This window comes from Ostrea edulis, chromosome 1 (assembly GCF_947568905.1).
Source record: "Ostrea edulis chromosome 1, xbOstEdul1.1, whole genome shotgun sequence".
NCBI classification, from domain to species: Eukaryota; Metazoa; Mollusca; class Bivalvia; order Ostreida; family Ostreidae; genus Ostrea; species Ostrea edulis.
The window spans coordinates 21,197,726-21,220,617 of record NC_079164.1 but is presented as its reverse complement, the minus strand read 5'-3'; the positions used below and the strand labels follow the sequence as shown (position 1 = coordinate 21,220,617).

At 35.0% G+C, this 22,892-nt stretch overlaps 3 protein-coding genes across 4 annotated transcripts in view; 2 read left to right on the top strand and 1 right to left on the bottom strand.

Annotated features, from left to right (window-relative positions):
• The window catches only part of LOC125663653 (L-fucose kinase-like), a 72,915-nt gene that overhangs the window by 40,134 nt on the left and 9,889 nt on the right, over positions 1–22,892 (bottom strand). For both annotated transcript variants that reach the window (XM_056153031.1, XM_048895958.2), the window contains 7 exons: positions 22,528–22,647; positions 14,083–14,257; positions 5,556–5,695; positions 4,468–4,629; positions 4,049–4,162; positions 3,735–3,836; positions 1,744–1,874 (listed from right to left, as the gene is read on the bottom strand). In XM_056153031.1, the coding sequence (XP_056009006.1) occupies positions 1,744–1,874; positions 3,735–3,836; positions 4,049–4,162; positions 4,468–4,629; positions 5,556–5,695; positions 14,083–14,257; positions 22,528–22,647 (944 nt within the window). The remainder of the gene's footprint in view (positions 1–1,743; positions 1,875–3,734; positions 3,837–4,048; positions 4,163–4,467; positions 4,630–5,555; positions 5,696–14,082; positions 14,258–22,527; positions 22,648–22,892) is intronic.
• On the top strand, positions 11,466–13,334 carry LOC125663654 (acetylcholine receptor subunit alpha-type acr-16-like). The gene has a single exon (XM_056153033.1). The coding sequence runs from the start codon at positions 11,562–11,564 to the stop codon at positions 13,140–13,142; it is 1,581 nt and encodes a 526-aa protein (XP_056009008.1). The 5' UTR covers positions 11,466–11,561; the 3' UTR covers positions 13,143–13,334.
• On the top strand, positions 15,592–17,330 carry LOC125674728 (uncharacterized). Its single transcript, XM_048911990.2, has 2 exons — positions 15,592–16,207; positions 16,527–17,330. The coding sequence occupies exons 1-2, from the start codon at positions 15,652–15,654 to the stop codon at positions 17,180–17,182; spliced, it is 1,212 nt and encodes a 403-aa protein (XP_048767947.2). The 5' UTR covers positions 15,592–15,651; the 3' UTR covers positions 17,183–17,330.

The following is a 22,892-nucleotide window of genomic DNA, read 5'->3' as shown; positions in this document are numbered from 1 at the left end:
CTTTTCCATTTAAATACTTAGCCCAGTAGCTCAGTAGGTTAGCATACCGACTGCTGAACTGTACTTCGTAGGTTCGAGTACAGCAGGGGTTTTAAAAAAAATTCAGATTACCTTCTAATAAAACTGTATTTTTTGACAAAATAAAGTAAATTTGAAAATTTTCAACTTCAAAATATTGTTGTACATATATCCTCCACTTTTCATCTACATCAAATTTCTCTGGTGTAGCATACCTCCTTAAGGAATAAAGAAGATTCTTAAAAATTCAAAAACTTTTATAGGCTATGTGATTCATATAGCCTGAAGTCTGAACTCTTGAACCCAGAGCCTCCTACCCATTAAAACTATGCAGTCAGTGTACTAGATATTTAGTTTACTTGTTTGGTGCCCAGGACTTTAAAAGAGGAGTTCAGGAGAGATATTGCCTATTCACTACATGAACCATTGTGCCCCACTCTAACATCATAGTTCTTGACCCATACAGGGAACATCATTTACTTAGAGTACCATATAACAGGGGTTGGATTTTTTGCGTATCACAAATGTGAAAATACCCCAAAACACTGAAATTTCAAATGTGAAAATACCCCAAAACACTAATTTTTTATTTGCATAGTTCTTTGTTTGCGACTCTCCAAGTCAAATTTTAGAGCTACAAATTAACTGACAGGTTTCAATTATACTGTTACGCATGTTGTCACTCAACAAGTTAACAGGTGCGTGTACAGAGTGATAAGGCTCGACAACCGTTTAACATAATTAGTACTACACCTGAGGTGGTGAGTTTCTACTCACTGAGTTACACGTATCTTGTAAGATATGGTTCACAATCAGTGTAAATTTTATGCAAATTTAATTGTTTTTTATTCAAAAATACTCGCGAAGAAAGCAAACATTGGATCCTCGTGAAATAAACCCATAATACGTTACATATAAAGGCTTCTCTCCTCAATATCACTGTATCACTATGTGCCAAGTTTGATTGTTATACATGTATGATTTTCATAAAAAGAAAAGAAAAACTAATTAAAAGCAATTTCATGACATTAGAAATAGAGCACCATCCTATCAGTCTAATCCCTGAGCCAGATATCACGCATTTCACAAATCACATAGAGGATTTTCTTTTCATCATCATCATGTACTCATTTTGGTTGTTTGATGTCCAGGTGTCATGAAAATTTAAAGAAAGAAAAAAAGCACAATTTTAAAATTTGGGCCATGAATTTCACAATTTTGGTAGAGGCATCCTTGTTCATCACGACTTTACACACAATTTGTCTGCTAGATATCCAATAAGGAACTTTCGGGATGTGCCGGAACGACCGATTAGAATTGACGTTTATACACCGTAATCAGTATTAACCAATTGTAGAGCAAAGTTGACATGGATACAAATGGTGTTTCACTAGCAGACGGTCTGTAAAGACCCAGGGCTGCAGAAATCTTGAAATTCCTAATCTTAGTTTTCCCTTATGTTCCAAACCAATGAAGAATGGCAATATAATTACTTTAAAATTACAGAAGAAGCTGATTATGTTCTTAACAACAGAAGACAATGGACTATCACAACAGGTCACCTAAGTCACTCAGGTAACCTAAACAAGAAAAAATTCAATGCTTTATCACATCTTACAATGAAAATTCCCATTTTCAATTTTTTTTCTAAAAAAAAATCCTGTTGGAATGTAATAATTCCAGAATAGAGGTAATAAGTACCAGGAAATTTACAGAATTCTATACCTCTTGAATCGGGTGCGGTCTTCATCTGGAACTGCTCCCTGAATCCACAATAGGTCCTCCAGTCCTATAGAATCCGTGGCGTGGAGGATGGGGAACAGCTTAGCTTGGAACATGGATTGATCTTCATTTTCCTGAACATCAATAAAACTATCACGATAGGGAAAAGATCCATTCATAACTTCACTGAATGTGTGTCTGTCTCAAATTCTTATCAAAACCTTTTACAACAAGCCCCAGCTACACACTGTAAATGCGTACGATTTGTAGATAATTGTGAATTTAAATTGACAGATGATTTGATGTAGTTCCCCAATGTGGATGCAGCATGTTGGGGAAACAAGTACATACATATATGAATTGCTAATCATGTATATATACAAGTAAATGGACAGTATCAGTATTACACCAATATATGAATAATAAACTATAATGATTTTTGCAGTTTTAAAGCATCACTTCTTTTTCTGAAAGTTTGCACTAAATATTCACTCAATTTGACAATTACTGGTTTGTCTTCATTAATCATCAACCAAGTAAATTTGTCCTTATTTGTTAGATAGATAAATTTTTTGTTGAGCTTGTATATACCATTAAAAAACATGTTTCTCTCTTCAACATAGAATGGACAATCAGTAAGGAAATGAAATTCATCTTCAACACAATTAAGGTTACATAATTCACATATTCTTTTGTTTCTTTCTAAAGAAATCTTCTGGCCAGAATTGGTTTTTGTAAATTCATATCTTCCTCTTTCAATTCGAAGGTCATGTGCACTAATTCGAAATCTACATAAAGTTTTTCTTAATTCTAGGGATTCTAAAAATATATAACTTTCCATAGTAAAGTTTTCTTTATACGAAAAATATGTTGTGAGTTTTCCTGATTTCTGACCCTCTTCACGTCATTTTGACCAGTAAAGAAAAAATTGTTTCCGTACCTGATTCTTCATTTGTTTTTTGAAAAATGAGAATTTGAGATTTTTACAATTGGGTACCAAAATGCCCATTTTTTCCTTAAAATAATTAATGTTTTTGTACCAACAATTTATATTATATGAATTCAGATTGATATTCTCTGTATAAGCACTGTATAACAGGGATGATTCTGGGCAATTCTCAAGTCTATGCCAATATAGTAAAATACTTTGGATTATAGAGCAGAACATAGGATATCTACCCAATTCAGAGATTATTGCAATATTAGTACTTCTTTTACCGGCACCCAGTAGATGTTTACAAAACTTAATATTCAGGTTTTCTACCTCCCAATTTTTAATGGTATATTTTCTAAAGAATCAGTTTCATGAAATTGTTATGAATATAATTATATCGGTATAACCAATTTTTTTGTGAAATTTTGATAATGCGCGCTGTATAAGGAAAATTGCAATTTTCTTATGTTGATAACAGGTGTATATGTGTTATTGATAATTTTTTTATTAATACCGCAACATACTTATTTTATCATTTTTATTCATTCCTAAGATATATCATTTGAAGAATTAACAATCAAATATAAGATTGAACCTATAATTCTAGAGGGGTAGAATTACCTTAAGGATATACCATCAAAGTTGTAGACATGTATCATATAGAAAGTCCAACGACAGCTGACTATCTCATGTGCCTTTATCAAAAGACCAGGACATTTTAAAAGAGGTTCGGGGAACAGCGTATTTTATTTCATGAAGGGAAAGCAGACAGCAATAGAACACATGCTGTCTGAGCTGTTTCAAGCATGGAAGGTAAAAATGTTCTGATCAATTTCAATTTATGTCACATCTGAAAAATCGGGCAAAGTGGGGGATATATGTTTCACTGGTAATTAATTTAAAGACTATTCAACCATGGCAAAATCAATGTTGAAACTATTATTCAAAAAGCATTTACAAAAAAAATCCTTAGGGGTGTTTCAATATACTGTATAGTGTACACAGGTACTGTATAGCATGCCAAAGTACTGTCAAGTGTACACATACATAGGAGACTTACTACATCTGTGCCCCATAGGTCCTCTTTAACAATTCCTGTTTTGGTCATCCAAACAACCATTGGCATGTTACAGAATGTACTGGAGCTCTTCCAATATGGGACCTGAAAAATTTATATTCCTTCCATTCTCTTATTCAATACCAAGTCTCAATATCTAATATAGTTATCAATATGTTTTTAATTGTTAATTATTATTTCTTTATCAATAAAGTATTTCATTACTATGAAGAATAGAACTGGGTAGCAGGCTCAGAACCTATGTAAGTCCTCTTCTTTACATTATCAGTAGAGATCTGATATAATTAATAGAGTACCTGAATTTTGTCGTATCTGCCATGAATTGTGAGGATTTCCCTGGTAATTCCGAGAGTTCGGAGGTGAACATTAAATGACTGTACAACCATGGAATCATCAATGGTTATTGTTTTCTGAATGACCAAATGCCAACAAAAATATTTTTATTGTATATCATACAGAAGAAATATAAAACACAAAACAGAACAACAACCAGTTACATTGTTTTCTTATTTCGTAATTTGACAACTCTTAGATATTTCTTTGAAATGTCTGAGGTATGTTCTTGTAACATTATTAAATCTAAAAATTCCACCCATATTTTTCAAATTCCTACCTCAAAATTTGCTGAAAACTCTTAACATTGATATTTTTACATAACCTTAAAATTCCCCCACCACCTAGACATTTTCTTTGCTATGCCTGGACATTTTCTTACCTTTACAGTTTCCACCTTTAGACCAGCCACATAGCAGTCCTTGCCCAAGGTGACGTTTCCTCGAATTTTACAACAGGAGACCACAGTTTTACCACCAACCGTAACATTCCCATATAAGGCACTGTTTACAATAGTGCTGTTTTCATCTACTTTACAGCTCGACTAAAAGAAATAGTTATTCTTCCCCTTAGCATTTATATAAATGTAAAAAACATTATTTATTTTGCGAGTTTTACTGTTTTGCCTTGTTCAAATTTTTCTTTTAAACTGAAATAACATTACTTTATTTTGGCATAATATACATGTACAAGAAAAGCAAACATTAATATATAAGTTTAGTATATTAAAAGATGAAATGAAAGAAAATATTTCAAATAATTTTTCCTAGTACTGCACAATTTTTACAATCTAAAAAGTTTTAATGAATAACAGAATCTGAGGCAAGAGTGATACGCAATTTCTGAGTTGCCCAATAGTTCTTTCCCTTTGTGGAACTCTTACGCACAGTGAGACGCAAAACATATTATCGTTCACAAGCGGTGGGTACAAATGCTTATCGTTGCCTTAAGGCCGATTACCAGACATCATGCAACCACCCAATCTGCAGGGACACACAATATTAGTAAGTTTATTAGTATTTAATAATAAATTAGCTCAAACAAAAATCAATAAGCACCATTTTTCTTTGATTAAAATATCACTCGTGCAGAGGAGGAAATAAAAAAAATAATTTCATACTTAATTTAATGGCCTAATTCAAACAAATTTTATTCTTGATATGGTCTGATATAAACTGATATAAACAAAATTTACACTTTCATTACTTTTATCCGTATTTACATAACTATAGTCTATAGTATATGTATACATCTTGTACCCACCCAAGCATTCAACAGACCACTGAACGTACCTCTATCACAGAAGAGCTGATATCTCGGATTCAACATGGTCTCTGTTAGTTAGCTTATTGATATGATTTAGGATTTCATAATTTTGTATTTTAGGAGAAAATGTACAACATGTATTTATAAAAAGATAATCCAGAATGAGCTGTATTATATGTACATCTTACTGATCTATTAGTTTACCTCTATGTAAGAATGTGTCCTGTTGGACCATGTGAATGCTGTTTCTGAAAAATTAGTTTGGTAGGGGCAATTCTGTATCAACCTCTTATGATCCTGTGCCTCTCCTGACAGATAATGGAACTGTCCAGACTCCACCAAACCTATGAAATTGCATAAAAACTCTGGATAGCACATATTCATAATGGCTGAAAATTGAAATACAAATGGACAAAAATGTTATCAGCAATTTTTTCCTTGTTATTTTGGCTGGATAGCTCAGTGGTTAATGTGCAAGACTGCCAATCTGCAGATTGTTGGTTCCATTCTAACTAAGGGTTGAATTTTTATCAGGTTATTTTCTATTAAAACTGTATTTTTCACTGAATAAGGTAATCTTTAAAGTTTGCAGTTTCGAAATACTAAGTATTAATGTAAATACCCTCCGCTTTCCATCCCAAACAGTTTCCTCTGAGCTGTGTTCAAGATCGTAGCAGCTAGCCTTGGGGCTATAGGTATGGTGGCTGATTTAAGTGTGCCATTTTACAATTTATCTTCTTTTTGCTACTTCGAGGCAAAAAGACAACAAAACATATTTAGTGACTTTTCATTCTGAAATAACGAAAAGACGACAAAATCATAGTTATTTTTTGCCTCAAAATAACGAAAAGATGACAAATTGTAAAATGGCACAAATCAGCCACCATACATGTACCTTATCCCTAGGCTAACCCTCCAATCTTGAATGCAGCCCTGGTGTGTTATTTCCAAAGGAATAATAATTATAGATCACTAGATAAGACTACATACAGATCTATTATACATGTATATTCAATGCAGCCTTATACATATGTATTTGTTGTATTGCAGTTAAAATCCATGAATTTGGCACATAGTGAAAAACAATATAACCCAAATCCCCCCCCCCCCCCCCCCCAGTTCTTTCATGCATTTCATGTAATTCAAAATGGCATTCTGATTAATTAAAGGCAAGCAGTTTCATGCATTGTATCAATTCAAAGAACTTGCGTATGAATTAATCTTGATTTGAAGACTGTCAAACTTTGATAAACAGCTATTCAATCATATACATGTACCAAAACCCAGTGAGTATGTTTCCATTTCTCTTTACAAATAGTTGTCGACCTTAAGAAATCTGAAAATGGGTGATTATAAGTTTACTATAAGTGTACAATGGGAAATTTTGTATAGGAGCACGTAAGGAAATCACTACTTTTGTAGGGGGTGATAATGCGAAAACAAAGAAATTGAAGAAAATTTGAAGTGTCAACCTCTTATGTAGAATGGAGTGGGTGAGGGGCAAGTTAGAGTCCAGGGGGGTACATTGTTGGCATACGAGCAGTTTTGATGAAATAGTAACTTTCTCAGTCATCACTGTACATAGAAAAAGAATTCAATTCTCAAAAGAAGATAGTGAACCAGAAATAATAAGACCTCCCCTAATCAATATATAGAACATGATAATCGTATCCAGGGCTTTTTCTGATGTTAGGGGACTTTTTTGCTGTATGTTTATAATGTCTGAATAAATGTCTCATGTATATCAATATCCTTTCTGAACAAAATAACTGGATTATTTGGAATTCTATCCATAGTGTACCATATAGCAGGACTTTTACAGAGGGTCAAAATTTTTGTTGATTTTTATTCACAAATTAAGACTTACCAATATTTTTAGAGGGAACAATTTTGCCAGTCCTTCAACGAATGCTTAAGAAGAGGGATAACTATCACATGTATTAACTCTGATTGATGGAGTTATTTATCTTCCCAATATGTACTCAAAATTTTAGCAAACTAGCACTTAATTGCCAAAATTAGCACACCACCAAAAATGAACCATGCTATACAGGATGTTATTACTATTAAATGACCATAACCTTCATTCTGCAATTGACTGACCCTTACTTTGTCACAGTACAGCTACAGCTGACTGGTCACTACTCTAAAACAATGCTGTTTTGGTTCACAGACCACTACTTTGTAATAATACCATCACTAACAAGAGGTACTGTGAGCAATGCTCACTAAGAATACCCCCCGCTTACCCCAATCTCCCAAAGGGTGTTGGTAATAGGTATAAACTACCTCTTTTCTGAGTGTAAAAAACAAATGGCATGACAAACCGAACCATATTGCTACTTCGATGTCCAGTGCGCATGACCTTTGACCTTTTGACCCCAAAATCGATAGGGAACATCTTCATCCCATGGGTAGTCCATATGTAAGATATGGTGACTGTAGGTGGAAAGGATAACGCTTTAGAGCCCGGAATCCATATTGCTACTTCGATGTCCAGTGCGCGTGACCTTTGAACCCCAAAATCAATAGGGAACATCTTCATCCCATGGGTAGTCCATATGTATGATATGGTGACTGTAGGTGGAAAGGATAACGCTTTAGAGCCCGGAAACCATATTGCTACTTCGATGTCCAGTGCGCTTGACCTTTGACCTTTTGACCCCAAAATCAATAGGGAACATCTTCATCCCATGGGTAGTCCATATGTATGATATGGTGACTGTAGGTGGAAAGGATAACGCTTTAGAGCCCGGAAACCATATTGCTACTTCGATATCCAGTGCGCTTGACCTTTGACCTTTTGACCCCAAAATCGATAGGGAACATCTTCATCCCATGGGTAGTCCATATGTATGATATGGTGACTGTAGGTGGAAAGGATAACGCTTTAGAGCCCGGAAACCATATTGCTACTTCGATGTCCAGTGCACTTGACCTTTGACCTTTTGACCCCAAAATCGATAGGGAACATCTTCATCCCATGGGTAGTCCATATATATGATATGGTGACGGTAGGTGGAAAGGATAATGCTTTAGAGTCCGGAAACCATTGCGTCTACAGACGGACGGACAGACGGACAACCTGATTCCAGTATACCCCCCCCCCTACAACTTGTTGCGGGGGGTATAATAATTGACCATTACTTTGAAACAATACACCTAGTGAAACTTCCCAAGTAAGGAGACCGGGGACAGTGCAAGATCTGACATGGTTTCTCTCTGTCCTAAGCAAGATTTTGACAAGAATAATCCTAGAACAACTAAAGATGCCATAGATGAACGACTTTGACCAGAAAAAGGTTGAATTCATAAGGAACAAGTCCTGTACGGACCAGATCGTTCTTCAAAGTGGCAGTCAATACTGTGCCTCAACTTCATCAACTTCCAAAAGACATATAATAATGTTGACGGAGGAGTCCTGTGGTCACTACTCCAGCACTGGGGAATTCCATCCACCTTCAACAACCTCATACAATGCTTTAATCCAAATCATCCACGAAGAGAAGTTTGCAGAGGCCTTTGAGATGCAAACAGGGGTCAGACAAGGCTGCTTGCTGTCACCTTTGATCTTTCTAATGGTGGTTGACTGGATCATACAGGAAACCACAAGAGATGGCAAAACCGGGAGTCCAGTGGACCTTCAAGTCTAGAAGACCTTGACTTTGCTGATGACCTTGTCTGATGTCACAGAAATGTGAGCACATGCAGCCCAAGAAAGATAGGCAAGCCAAGAAAGCAGCAAAGACATGTCCTCAGGTCAGTATTGACAAGACAGAAGTCATACAATCAACATCAGGTGGCAAATATCAAACACTCTTGTAGACCAAAACCTAAGATGAAGACTGCCACATACTTGGGCAGCATTGTCTTGGCCACTGGTTGAACAGATGAAGATATAAAAGCAAAGATTGGTAAAGGAAGACAGGCCTTCATCACCCTCAAGCCTGTGTGGAGATTAACAGCACTATCCGCACACAATTTACTCTGTATCTACAACAGAAAGGTGAAGTCTATACTCCTCTATGGATCTGAAATGTGAAGTCATCAATACCAACTCCAACAAACTGCAGACCTTCACTAACAGGTGTCTGCTTTACACACTGAACATCAGGTGTCTGCTTTACACTCTGAACATCAGGTGTCTGCTTTACACACTGAACATCAGTTGTCTGCTTTACACACTGAACATCAGGTGTCCAGATAAGATATGCAACAAGAACCTATAGCAACACACAAATCGGGACCCAATCACTCAGCAAACACCATGAAGGACTTACCGTATATACTCACCTATAAGTCCGTTCGCCAGGCGAAGTCGGTTGTATATTTAACAAAACTTCGGATGTCTTCACACTTTTTGAACATTGAAAAGGGCAGGCATAAAAATATTTCAAGAAATAATAGGATTTGTACATTTTGTAACCTAATTTTTTTAATGAGTTAGAAGACGAACTTCATTTTATTTTAAAATGTCCTTTTTATAACGGTTTAAGAATTAAATATATCAAAAAATTTTATTACAAGAAACCTAGTGTCTTTAAATTAGTAAAACTTCTTAGTGTAAATAATACAAAAGAACTCAATAATTTAGGAAAGTTCCTACAACAGGCTACAAAGTTTCGATCTTCATGTAATTTATGAATTCTGTACTTGCTACGACATATTATTCACGTGTATTGTTATATGTATGTTGAAATGCATTGATTTTATATCCTTAAAATTGTATCTGTATGCCTACCCACCCTCTACTGTCTTATTTGTATATATTTGTAAATATTTTGTATTTATAACCGATGAGCTGTATAGCTTAAGGAAATAAAGAAAAGGAAAAAAAAGAATAGTTTTTAGATTATTTAGGAGGGAATTGCCATTGACCAATTTATAAGTCAGTCCAACTTTTTCAAGAGTCGGTTGGCAATTTCAAATCAATACTCTAATGTTTTTACCTGTGTTTCAAATAATATTTTGAGAAATGCGCCGATATTTGATATTTTTCTCCCAACAAATGAATTTCATATCAATACTCTTATGTATATATCCGTGTTCCAATAATCATGTTTTGGGATATGACATCAATATTTCACTTTTTATTCTCAACAAATTAAACAGTTACTATTTTGTTTATTTCGTCCATGTTTTTGTTGTTTAAAAAATACTAGGCTATACATTACTACGTCCAGAAAAATACTAGTCTTCTTAGGACACTCCTATAAGTCGGACATAGAGTTGTGGACCAAAATTTAACTCCCAAAATCCGACTTATAGGCGAGTATCTACGGTATCGATGGATCGGCCACACCCTCAGAAAACCAACAGGAGATATAACACGTGGAACCCACGGGGCAAACGTCGGGTCGAGCATTTCAGGACAACCTGGAGCTAAAAGGTCAAGTGAGGAGAAAATCAAACAGCATGGTCAGAGCTGGGAACAAAAGCTGCTCAGAACAGAGGACTGTTGCCAAGGCCCTGTAATCCACTCATAACCAAAGGGATTAAGTAAAGTTACACAGCTACAATTAATTGTTATAATGACCATTACTTTAAAACAATACAACACTGCTACAAATCTATTCTTTCAGTTAAAATCATCTATAATATCATGTATCAATTTTTTATAGCTCACCTGAACAATAATTAAAATATCGTTTTCCATTTTGTACACTCTGAGTGATCTGCCCTTGGATGTATACTTAGAATTCAGTGGGATGAAAATCAAACCCTTCTTTTTTTATTATGTCCCCTTGGAGAGGGACATGGATCTTCATTCATACAATACTGCTGCATGTCATACAAATATATTGTAATATTTTCAATTTTCCTTTCACTTATTTTATACAGGTGCTCTAGGATATAAGTACCGTATGGATCAGTTGTCATTCAGAACTATTTTACACATTAGTTAAAAAGATATAATTTGTTGGATGACAAAGAATGTTTTATAATTGGTGTAAATAGGTTCCTTAATAAGGAATGAGAAAGCCTTGAAACAGCTTTTTAAAAATCCCAATTACTTCCTCTTTGAACAAAATTGTTCACAGAATACATTCACGTGGAAACATATGAGATAAGGAAGTAGAGACAGGGTGTTGACAGGGTCAAACACTGTACACTTTCTGGATAGGCCTTGTGATTTCTCTGCTGGAAAAAAAAGTAATACTTATATTCTAATTTAATTCCAATCAGAACATCTTTAAATTATTTCTAGCAATGACATGTGCAAAGATGTCATGCTTTAATGTAATATTATCAACCATCATGGTACATGTAATGGTTTTCATAGTATTCCTTCTGTTTGTGTCCTGTTCTCAAGGAAACACCAGGAGTCTATCAAAGGATAATGTACATAACAACAAGGCAATGTTGTATGACAAGATTCTGAAAAACTATGACAACCGGATTATTCCAAAGTGTACAAACGACCCAGTCAACGTATCTATTCAGCTGGCACTGCGAGAGATAGTAGACGTCTATGAGCAACTGGAAATCATTAAGCTCCAAATCTGGATAAGACTATCATGGTTTGACTGCAACTTGGTCTGGAACCAATCCGAGTATGGTAATACCTCCAGAATTGTGGTTCCAAACAGTGACATATGGATTCCTGACCTAATTCTGCTGGACGGCGTGGACACCATTGCCAACATGCCGAATATGAAGCAGTATCGAGCCCTCGTCCACAGTGATGGAACTGTCCAATTCAACTTCCAAACAGTGGTGCACACTGTCTGTCACTTGGACATAAAGTACTACCCCTATGATATCCAGATGTGCGATTTATCATTCATGTCATGGATTTATAATGCTATTGATGTTGATATTCGGACACAGTCTGATTCTGGGGATCTAACACACTTCTCCTACAGCCAGGAGTTCATTGCAACAAAAGTACTTGCTAAAAATATTACAGAAAACTACCAATGTTGTGGCGGAGACTTTTCAAAAGTGACTTTCACAATCAAAATGAGGAGACGGCCAGTGTTCTTCATGATCACTACCGTGCTCCCTTTTTTTGTCGTTACCATCATATCTTTTGCTGGCTTCGCTCTACCATCCATTTCCGGGGAGAAGATCACTTTTCACACAACAATATTACTCGCCATAATCGTATTTCTACTTTTGGTACAACAAGAGTTTCCATCCACCTCTGAGACTTTCCCGAGAATTGCCATTTATTTTTCCATCAGCATGATGTTAAGTTGTGTGTCGTGTGTCATGTCAGCGATCGTGATGTACATATTCTACAATGACCTGAGTGGAAAGAAAATGCACAGGTGGGTGAAACTGATATTCCTTGATTGGCTCGGAAAACTAATGCGTATCAAAGAGAGAAACCTTCCTTACGATATGAAAAAGCCAAACGATGAAAACAAGCTACAATTGCGACCAAAAGTTGAACAGGAGAAGCTACGAAAAAGCAGAAAAAGTCGTAAAAGTCTAAAGGAGCTTGAAGGAACCAGTATTAGTATTACTGAATTCAACGGCATGTATGATATAGAGAGTCTATCTACAAGGTTTGAAACCGATGAAGCTTCACCAAAACCGAAAACGAACAGCAACCAACCAAGTGACCTAACCAAGACAAATGCGAACACAGATGGCTCTGATTCAGCAGGCGATGGCATTGAACTTAACAGAAATGACCTTGAACCATCCACCAGAAGAATGAACGACTGGGAGTTGATGGCCTACACGCTGGATCGATTCTTCACGGTGTTCTATGTTTCTATGACAGTCTTAAATGCCATGGTCTTCTTTATTGTAATGAAATCCAATGAAGCTGTTGAATGAGACTGACTGTTTCCTAAAAACCATAATATAGTAAATCTATCATTCAAAGGTGAATTGGGAATGTCACAACAACAAAAAGACATTGTCAGAATGTCAGCTGCAGGCTATGGTTAATTTTACAATAATGTTTTTATAAACTTCTGATGTGTATTTATTCATATATTTCATAACAATATACTGTTTGCAATTGTACTTAGAATTGGATTCTATTTATAAATTTTTTCTTTCAAGCAATTCATTTTATTCATCCCCATTACTGTAATAATCAAATTGATTCCATTAATCCTAGATCCATATAAAAGTTCTACCTGTGTCAAAGTGTGTGAAGAAAGTCAAAATAAAAAATATATCAACTAAAATAAAACGTGCATCCATTCAAACTAGTCATGCATTTATCTCACAGATGTAAATATGCGAAAGTAACTACAAAAATATTGTCAGATTAAAACATTCTGCAAAAAGCATACCTTTAAAGATTTTCAAAATTAATAATTATTGATTGTTTGATAAAAAACTTACCCATATACTGGAGGTATTTATCGATTCTGACAAAGTGTACGATAGCCTCTTACAGGAGTTATTTTTTGAGTTATATTTCATAGATTATTATACAGAATCAAAGTCACATACAAAATCATGCATTCCATTCAGCCACACTAACTGATTCTCACATCAACATCTACAACAGCCTCATACACAACACAACCATCTTAAAATTCAACCATGTGATCACATGAGTAATGGGGCATTTTTTCGGAAACATACATATATGTCCATACTGGTATGTATCGTCAGCAAACAAAATGCTGTAATCTGATGGATCATTTGTCAATGAAATATGCAGGTTAACCAGCTAAAATGATTGCAGGATTAACACTATAAATCACATGCAGGTGCATAATCTACACTCTAAAGTACCCTATTTCATTATAACACTTACACGCCCACATTTTATATCCTCCAAGTTCTTTCCACAACAATGACCTTGCCTTCTTCATCCTTCGCTGACTTTCTGGGTCATTTGGTGTGGCATTCCTGCTCCATTTACCATTGACAAAATCTGTCTCTGTCACCCCAGTTGCCATTGGTAGCATTACATCAAAGAACAAAGAAAGCTGGAAGGGAGAAGTGAAGTCTAAATGGCTTGTCAATCTTATCATATTCCTCTGAAGAGAGTGTGCTATATCAAATGATTTTACTGATATTTTGTCTTAAAGACCCATTTTGTGACAATACGGTTACTAAACAAAATACAGGAACTAATCCAACAGATGCTATTAACCTGGAGTTGCCAGGGTCTACGTAGGTGCTAATTGCGAATACATAAAGAAATATACGGAAAATAAAATATATTAGACATCTACCAATCCCATGTGGAGAAAGAAGAAAAATATATCAATTTCTTTAAATTATTTCATTTAAAATCATTTTTTGTTCTATTGACCTATAATTAATAGTATGAGGGAGTTAATTCTTTGGGATGCAATATTTTGTTTTATTGACCTACATATAAAATTAATAGTATGAGGGAGTTTATTCTTTGGGATGCAATATTTTGTTTTATTGACTTATAATTAACAGTATGAGGGAGTTAATTCTTTGGGATGCAATATCATACAGTTATTGACTGGGTTCGAGGACAACAGCTGTTTTGTTTGACCCGAGAAGGGATCTGTTGCCCGAAGCCGTAGGCTGAGGGCAACAGATCCGTTCGAGGGTCAAACAAAACAGCTGTTGTCCGAGGACACAGTCGATAACTGTTTTGTTATACACCTTCATTTTTTAAAGGTTGTACATGGTTTGTTGACTTCAAACTTTTAACAAGACAGTGTAATTGCGTACGTTTATCAACGTATTCCCTAGTTTAAAAGAAAACATACCCAATATCCAAATTAATAATCAATCATTACATTTTTCATATTCCTGCCTAGCGTTTCATCTAATAAATTCTGTATTTCATTATCAGTTAAATCACTGGACCTCGCCATTGTGTAAACAAAGCAGCAGACCGAGAATCACGTGACTTGCGTAGCCAATGGAAATAAGGCAGACTATTGCCCGGTCAACAGTTCGTAAACTGTTGACCGGTCAATAGACCACGAGTGTGAGAGTTGATTTAACAGTTAAAATGTTGGTTCTAAATCGTATTAGTTTTATATAGAAAAAGAAATGAAGTTGTATAACAATTTGTTTTGTTATACACCTTAATTTTTTCCCTATATAAAACTAATACAATCTAAAACGAACATTTCAACTGTTAAATCAACTTTCACACTCGTGGTCTATTGACCGGTCAATAGTTTTCGAACTGTTGACCGGGCAATTGTCTGCTCTATTTCTATTGGCTACGCAAGTCACGTGATTATCAGTCTGCTGTTTTTACGTAATGGCGAGGTTTACTAATTTTAGTGATGATGAGATACAGACTCTATTAGATCAAACGGAAAGCAGGAATACGAAAAATGTTATCAACGTTGCGAAAAATATTTTTGAACAATATATCAACGAAATGCTTCAACGGAATTATGATGATATACAAGATATACCTGCCGAAGAATTGGCTCTTGTTCTGAAGAAATTTTATTGTAACGTCAGAAATCGCAATGGAGAGCCTTATGCTAAGAAAACAATGATTTCTCTCAGGTACGGTTTACAGAAAACATTTGAAAAAACGCACAAATTTGACATTGTAAATGACGACAGATTCAAGGAGGCCAACAAAATTTTTCATGCTTGTTTGAAAAAGCTGAAAATGGAAGGGGGTGGTGAAAGCAAACATAAGGAAATTATTTCCGAGGAAGATATAAGAAAATTGTATTCCACCGATACTTTATCGACTAAAGACCCTAAATCTCTGCAATTTAAGGTGTTTTTTGAACTGATGATGTTTTTGTGTAACCGCGGAAGGGAAAACCTTCGCAATATGACCAAAGAAGATTTTGTAGTAAACACTGGTGCTAGTGGGAGGAGATATGTTGTAAACGTGAAACCAAGGCTCACTAAAAATCACCAGGGTGGAACAGATGATGTGGATGATGGTGGCGGTAGGATGTACGAAAAACCAGGTAAGAAACTAGTAAAAATTTATATGAATCAGTGTTATACTTAGGGCCATTTCAACACATTTCACAGGCGATTGACGTCAGCCTGTCTATTCCATAAAATAGAGATTAACAACATTTTTCCAGATATATATCGTGGCATGTATATTTCACTTGTTGCACACTTGAAACCAATATCAATTTCATTTTGCTTTGTGTGTTCTAGATAGTTATATCATTCAGAAAGTTTTCTGTCTTGTCTTAATCTTATTTTAATTTATGAACTTAATAATTGTAGAGAAGTATTTTTTAAAAAACTGATTTTAGTTTAATTTTATTCTAGGAACCCCACACTGCCCTGTTCTAAGCTTCGAGAAATACCTGACGAAATTAAATCCAGGTTGTCATTTCTTATGGCAACGGCCCAAGAGTTTTCAAGCTGAAAGTGAGGATCCATCGATTTGGTATGACAACATGGTTCTGGGCAAGAACTCCCTCGGCCAAATGATGCAGAATATAAGTAAACAAGCAGATCTTTCTAAAGTGTACAGTAATCACTGCATTAGGGCTACCTGCATAACTCTTCTGGATGAAAGTGGGTATGAAGGGAGGCATATTATGACTGTCTCAAAACATAAATCGGAAACAAGTTTAAAACATTACGTCTCAAAAGCACGGGAGAAAAAGAAACGCGAAATGTCTAACGCATTGGCAGAACAAGTAATCCCACAGACAGCACCAGCTCCAGAAGTGATCACTGCTACAAGCTCTGATAATGCGAATTTAGAAAATGTTGACTTTCTAGAAATAGATAGTCAGGAATTAAACAATATGATGGTTTCTGTGCTTGAACAGAATTCAACCGTTGCACAGTCTAACATTCCTGAGCCTAGCACCGTCAATAACCAAATCACGTGCGTTTCGAAAGAAAATGTTTGTCCAAAATACAGTTTTAATAACTGTTCAGTCGTTATTAATGACTATGGTGGAAAAAACTAAAAGTTAAAAAGCTAATGATTACAAACACACCCTGAAATTTCAACCCCAGAATAGAATGAGCTTCTGTAGTTTCTGTTCACGTGGACCTTGTTGTTATATTTACATATGTATTGTGAAAATTCATGAATAATAAACGTTAATTGATTTATTTATATCTTCCGATCTTTCATACTTCGGTAATGATATTGGGCATGTTTTCTTTTACACTAGTGGATACGTTGATAAACGTACACAATCAACAAACCATGTGTTAGTAAAACAGCCTAAAAATTAAGGTGTATAACAAAACAGTTATAGACTGGGTCCTCGGACAACAGCTGTTTTGTTTGACCCTCGAACGGATCTGTTGACCTCAGCCTACGGCTTCGGGCAACAGATCCGTCCTCGGGTCAAACAAAACAGCTGTTGTCCTCGAACCCAGTCAATAACTGTATAATATTGAGCCACCACAGGACTGTCTACTGCTTTCTGCAAAAACACATGGTTGACAGAGGCAATTCGGGCATTCTGTTCATGATGCTTGAGAAGGGGTTAGGAAGATAGCATGGTTTACTTAACTCTGACCTGTACTAAAAAGACTGGCATCATCCCACACAACACCCAATCTCCTTATCAACGGCAAAATATCCAGTATAGATTCACCATCTATCACACAATTCTACCATCTAAGGCCATATACTTAAAGCATTTTTCCTGACAGTTCTAGAGGCATGATGTTCAGTACATAGTGATAGAAAGATAGAATAAAGGTATTTCTCTGTTCTATCTCTATGTATTGAGCACCATTCCTCTGTTCTATCTTTCTATCACTATAATGACAGAGCCATACGATCCACCATAAATATGGTATATATGTCTCTGGTATTGAGCACAGTGCATCTGTCCTATCTATCTATCTATCTATCTATCTATGTTCTGTCCATCATTCCTCTGTCCTACAGGTATCTTTCTATCTCTATGTACTTAACACTATTCCTTTGTCTTATCTTTCTATCTCTAAGTATTGAGCACTATTCATCTGTTTAAGCACCATTCATTTGTTCTATCTTGCTAAATCTATATATTGAATGCAATGTCTGTTCTCTCCATCTCTATATATTGAATGCAATGTCTGTTCTCTCCATCTCTATATATTGAATGCAATGTCTGTTCTCTCCATCTCTATATATTGAATGCAATGTCTGTTCTCTCCATCTCTATATATTGAATGCAATGTCTGTTCTCTCCATCTCTATATATTGAATGCAATGTCTGTTCTCTCCATCTCTATATATTGAATGCAATGTCTGTTCTCTCCATCTCTATATATTGAATGCAATGTCTGTTCTCTCTATCTCTATGTATTGAACACAATGTCTGTTCTCTCTATCTCTATGTATTGAACACAATGTCTGTTCTCTCTATCTCTATGTATTGAACACAATGTCTGTTCTCTCTATCTCTATGTATTGAACACAATGTCTGTTCTCTCTATCTCTATATATTGAATGCAATGCCTTTGTTCTCTCTATCTCTATGTATTGAACACAATGTCTGTTCTCTCTATCTCTATGTATTGAACACAATGTCTGTTCTCTCTATCTCTATATATTGAACACAATGTCTGTTCTCTCTATCTCTATATATTGAATGCAATGCCTTTGTTCTCTCTATCTCTATGTATTGAACACAATGTCTGTTCTCTCTATCTCTATGTATTGAACACAATGTCTGTTCTCTCTATCTCTATATATTGAACACAATGTCTGTTCTCTCTATCTCTATATATTGAATGCAATGCCTTTGTTCTCTCTATCTCTATGTATTGAACACAATGTCTGTTCTCTCTATCTCTATGTATTGAACACAATGTCTGTTCTCTCTATCTCTATATATTGAACACAATGTCTGTTCTCTCTATCTCTATATATTGAATGCAATGCCTTTGTTCTCTCTATCTCTATGTATTGAACACAATGTCTGTTCTCTCTATCTCTATGTATTGAACACAATGTCTGTTCTCTCTATCTCTATATATTGAACACAATGTCTGTTCTCTCTATCTCTATATATTGAATGCAATGCCTTTGTTCTCTCTATCTCTATGTATTGAACACAATGTCTGTTCTCTCTATCTCTATGTATTGAACACAATGTCTGTTTTCTCTATCTCTATATATTGAATGCAATGCCTTTGTTCTCTCTATCTCTATATATTGAACACAATGTCTGTTCTCTCTATCTCTATATATTGAATGCAATGTCTGTTCTCTCTATCTCTATATATTGAATGCAATGCCTTTGTTCTCTCTATCTCTATGTATTGAACACAATGTCTGTTCTCTCTATCTCTATGTATTGAACACAATGTCTGTTCTCTCTATCTCTATATATTGAACACAATGTCTGTTCTCTCTATCTCTATATATTGAATGCAATGCCTTTGTTCTCTCTATCTCTATGTATTGAACACAATGTCTGTTCTCTCTATCTCTATGTATTGAACACAATGTCTGTTTTCTCTATCTCTATATATTGAATGCAATGCCTTTGTTCTCTCTATCTCTATATATTGAACACAATGTCTGTTCTCTCTATCTCTATATATTGAATGCAATGCCTTTGTTCTCTCTATCTCTATATATTGAACACAATGTCTGTTCTCTCTATCTCTATGTATTGAACACAATGTCTGTTTTCTCTATCTCTATATATTGAATGCAATGCCTTTGTTCTCTCTATCTCTATGTATTGAACACAATGTCTGTTCTCTCTATCTCTATGTATTGAACACAATGTCTGTTTTCTCTATCTCTATATATTGAATGCAATGCCTTTGTTCTCTCTATCTCTATGTATTGAACACAATGTCTGTTCTCTCTATCTCTATGTATTGAACACAATGTCTGTTTTCTCTATCTCTATATATTGAATGCAATGCCTTTGTTCTCTCTATCTCTATGTATTGAACACAATGTCTGTTCTCTCTATCTCTATGTATTGAACACAATGTCTGTTTTCTCTATCTCTATATATTGAATGCAATGCCTTTGTTCTCTCTATCTCTATGTATTGAACACAATGTCTGTTCTCTCTATCTCTATGTATTGAACACAATGTCTGTTTTCTCTATCTCTATGTATTGAACACAATGTCTGTTTTCTCTATCTCTATATATTGAATGCAATGCCTTTGTTCTCTCTATCTCTATATATTGAACACAATGTCTGTTCTCTCTATCTCTATGTATTGAACACAATGTCTGTTTTCTCTATCTCTATATATTGAATGCAATGCCTTTGTTCTCTCTATCTCTATGTATTGAACACAATGTCTGTTCTCTCTATCTCTATGTATTGAACACAATGTCTGTTTTCTCTATCTCTATATATTGAATGCAATGCCTTTGTTCTCTCTATCTCTATGTATTGAACACAATGTCTGTTCTCTCTATCTCTATGTATTGAACACAATGTCTGTTTTCTCTATCTCTATATATTGAATGCAATGCCTTTGTTCTCTCTATCTCTATGTATTGAACACAATGTCTGTTCTCTCTATCTCTATGTATTGAACACAATGTCTGTTTTCTCTATCTCTATGTATTGAACACAATGTCTGTTTTCTCTATCTCTATGTATTGAACACAATGTCTGTTTTCTCTATCTCTATGTATTGAACACAATGTCTGTTCTCTCCATCTCTATGTATTGAACACAATGTCTGTTTTCTCTATCTCTATGTATTGAACACAATGTCTGTTTTCTCTATCTCTATGTATTGAACACAATGTCTTTGTTCTCTCTATCTCTATGTATTGAACACAATGTCTTTGTTCTCTCCATCTCTATGTATTGAACACAATGTCTGTTCTCTCCATCTCTATGTATTGAACACAATGTCTGTTCTCTCCATCTCTATGTATTGAACACAATGTCTGTTTTCTCTATCTCTATGTATTGAACACAATGTCTGTTTTCTCTATCTCTATGTATTGAACACAATGTCTTTGTTCTCTCTATCTCTATGTATTGAACACAATGTCTTTGTTCTCTCCATCTCTATGTATTGAACACAATGTCTGTTCTCTCCATCTCTATGTATTGAACACAATGTCTGTTCTCTCCATCTCTATGTATTGAACACAATGTCTGTTTTCTCCATCTCTATGTATTGAACACAATGTCTTTGTTCTCTCTATCTCTATGTATTGAGCACAATGTCTTTGTTCTCTCTATCTCTATGTATTGAGCACAATGTCTTTGTTCTCTCTATCTCTATGTATTGAGCACAATGTCTTTGTTCTCTCTATCTCTATGTTGAGCACCACTCCTGTTCTATTTTTCTATCACTATTCAGCACAATGTCTCTGTTTTTATCGTTTTATTTCTATGTATTGAGCACATCCATATGCTAGGTGTCTCTGTTATAAAAATACTGCAAATCTCTTTTTGCTGTTGATATTTTTCAGCAGTTTTGCTGGTTAATTAAATTTGTGAAGCTTTTCTTTATAAGAAGTAAAATACATATCATGTTTCAGGGGTCAACATTAACGTTTGTCCGCTTGTCTGGTACCAGTGGAAAAACATTTTGGACAAGTGAGTATTGATGGGCACTTGTCCGATTGGACAAGTGCTTTTTTATGTAAAAAAGTCTCCAAACAATTTGGTGAAAAGTTTATCGGTAGTTCAGAGTCGGAAGTAATACATGAAAAATGAACTTCGATCCCAATATCAATCGCTATGTAAACTAGCTGATCACACTCGATCGGGATCGGTGTTCACTTATTACGTACTACTTTATGAAGTCATTGATTCAAGATAGGAAGTCTGGATAAAATTTTGTTTTATTTGTTTGTTGTTTTTATCAAGAGAATAAGATCAAAAATCAATCAAGCAGGTATAAAAGTGGACTATATCTTAAGTAAATTAAATACAGTTTTCAAGTTGACAATATTAGATCATTTTTGATTTTTTTTTCGGACAAGTGAAATTGAAGTTCGGACAAGTAAATATCTTTGTCCCTTGTCCGAATGGACAAGTAGGAAAAAAAGTTAATGTTGAGCCCTGTGTTTCTCAACAACAGAGCTGTCAGATTTGATACACAATAATAAATACAGATCTACATGTACATATCAGATGAAAAATCTACACATTTCTGGGTGATGGTACTTCGACATCAATCAAAACACATTCATAACTCTGCTTCTCTTTCATTTACAGTTTTCATGACTGATTCCGACAGTAACAAATCTGACTACATAATTAAAAATTACGGTGTGAAATCTCTGAACAGACACTGTGTAATCTGACTACATAATTAAAGATTACTGTAGGAAGTCTCTGAACAGACACTGTGTAACTGACCTGTATAGGGGGCTCTCCACTGTCCAAGCCCATGTACGTACAGGCGTCCAGCGGGGGCTTGACATGGAAGGCCAGTAACTTCTGAGCAATGAGGTAATTAAAGAAAACCACAGAACAGACCTGAAAAGAGAACAAACTTTAAAATAAGATATACATCGTGCTGATTACATACATTAAACACAATTGTTCAAATAATGTCATGTTTTAACCTGTTTTACATGGTATAAAACTTAAGCATAAAATCAAGAAAAAAATGGAATGTAGGATGACAAATGCATCTATAAAAAAAGCACATGTATCAAACAGCTAATGACAATGGACATTATGTAGAAGAAAAGTTTGTTATTTTTCACTTATATTGAGAT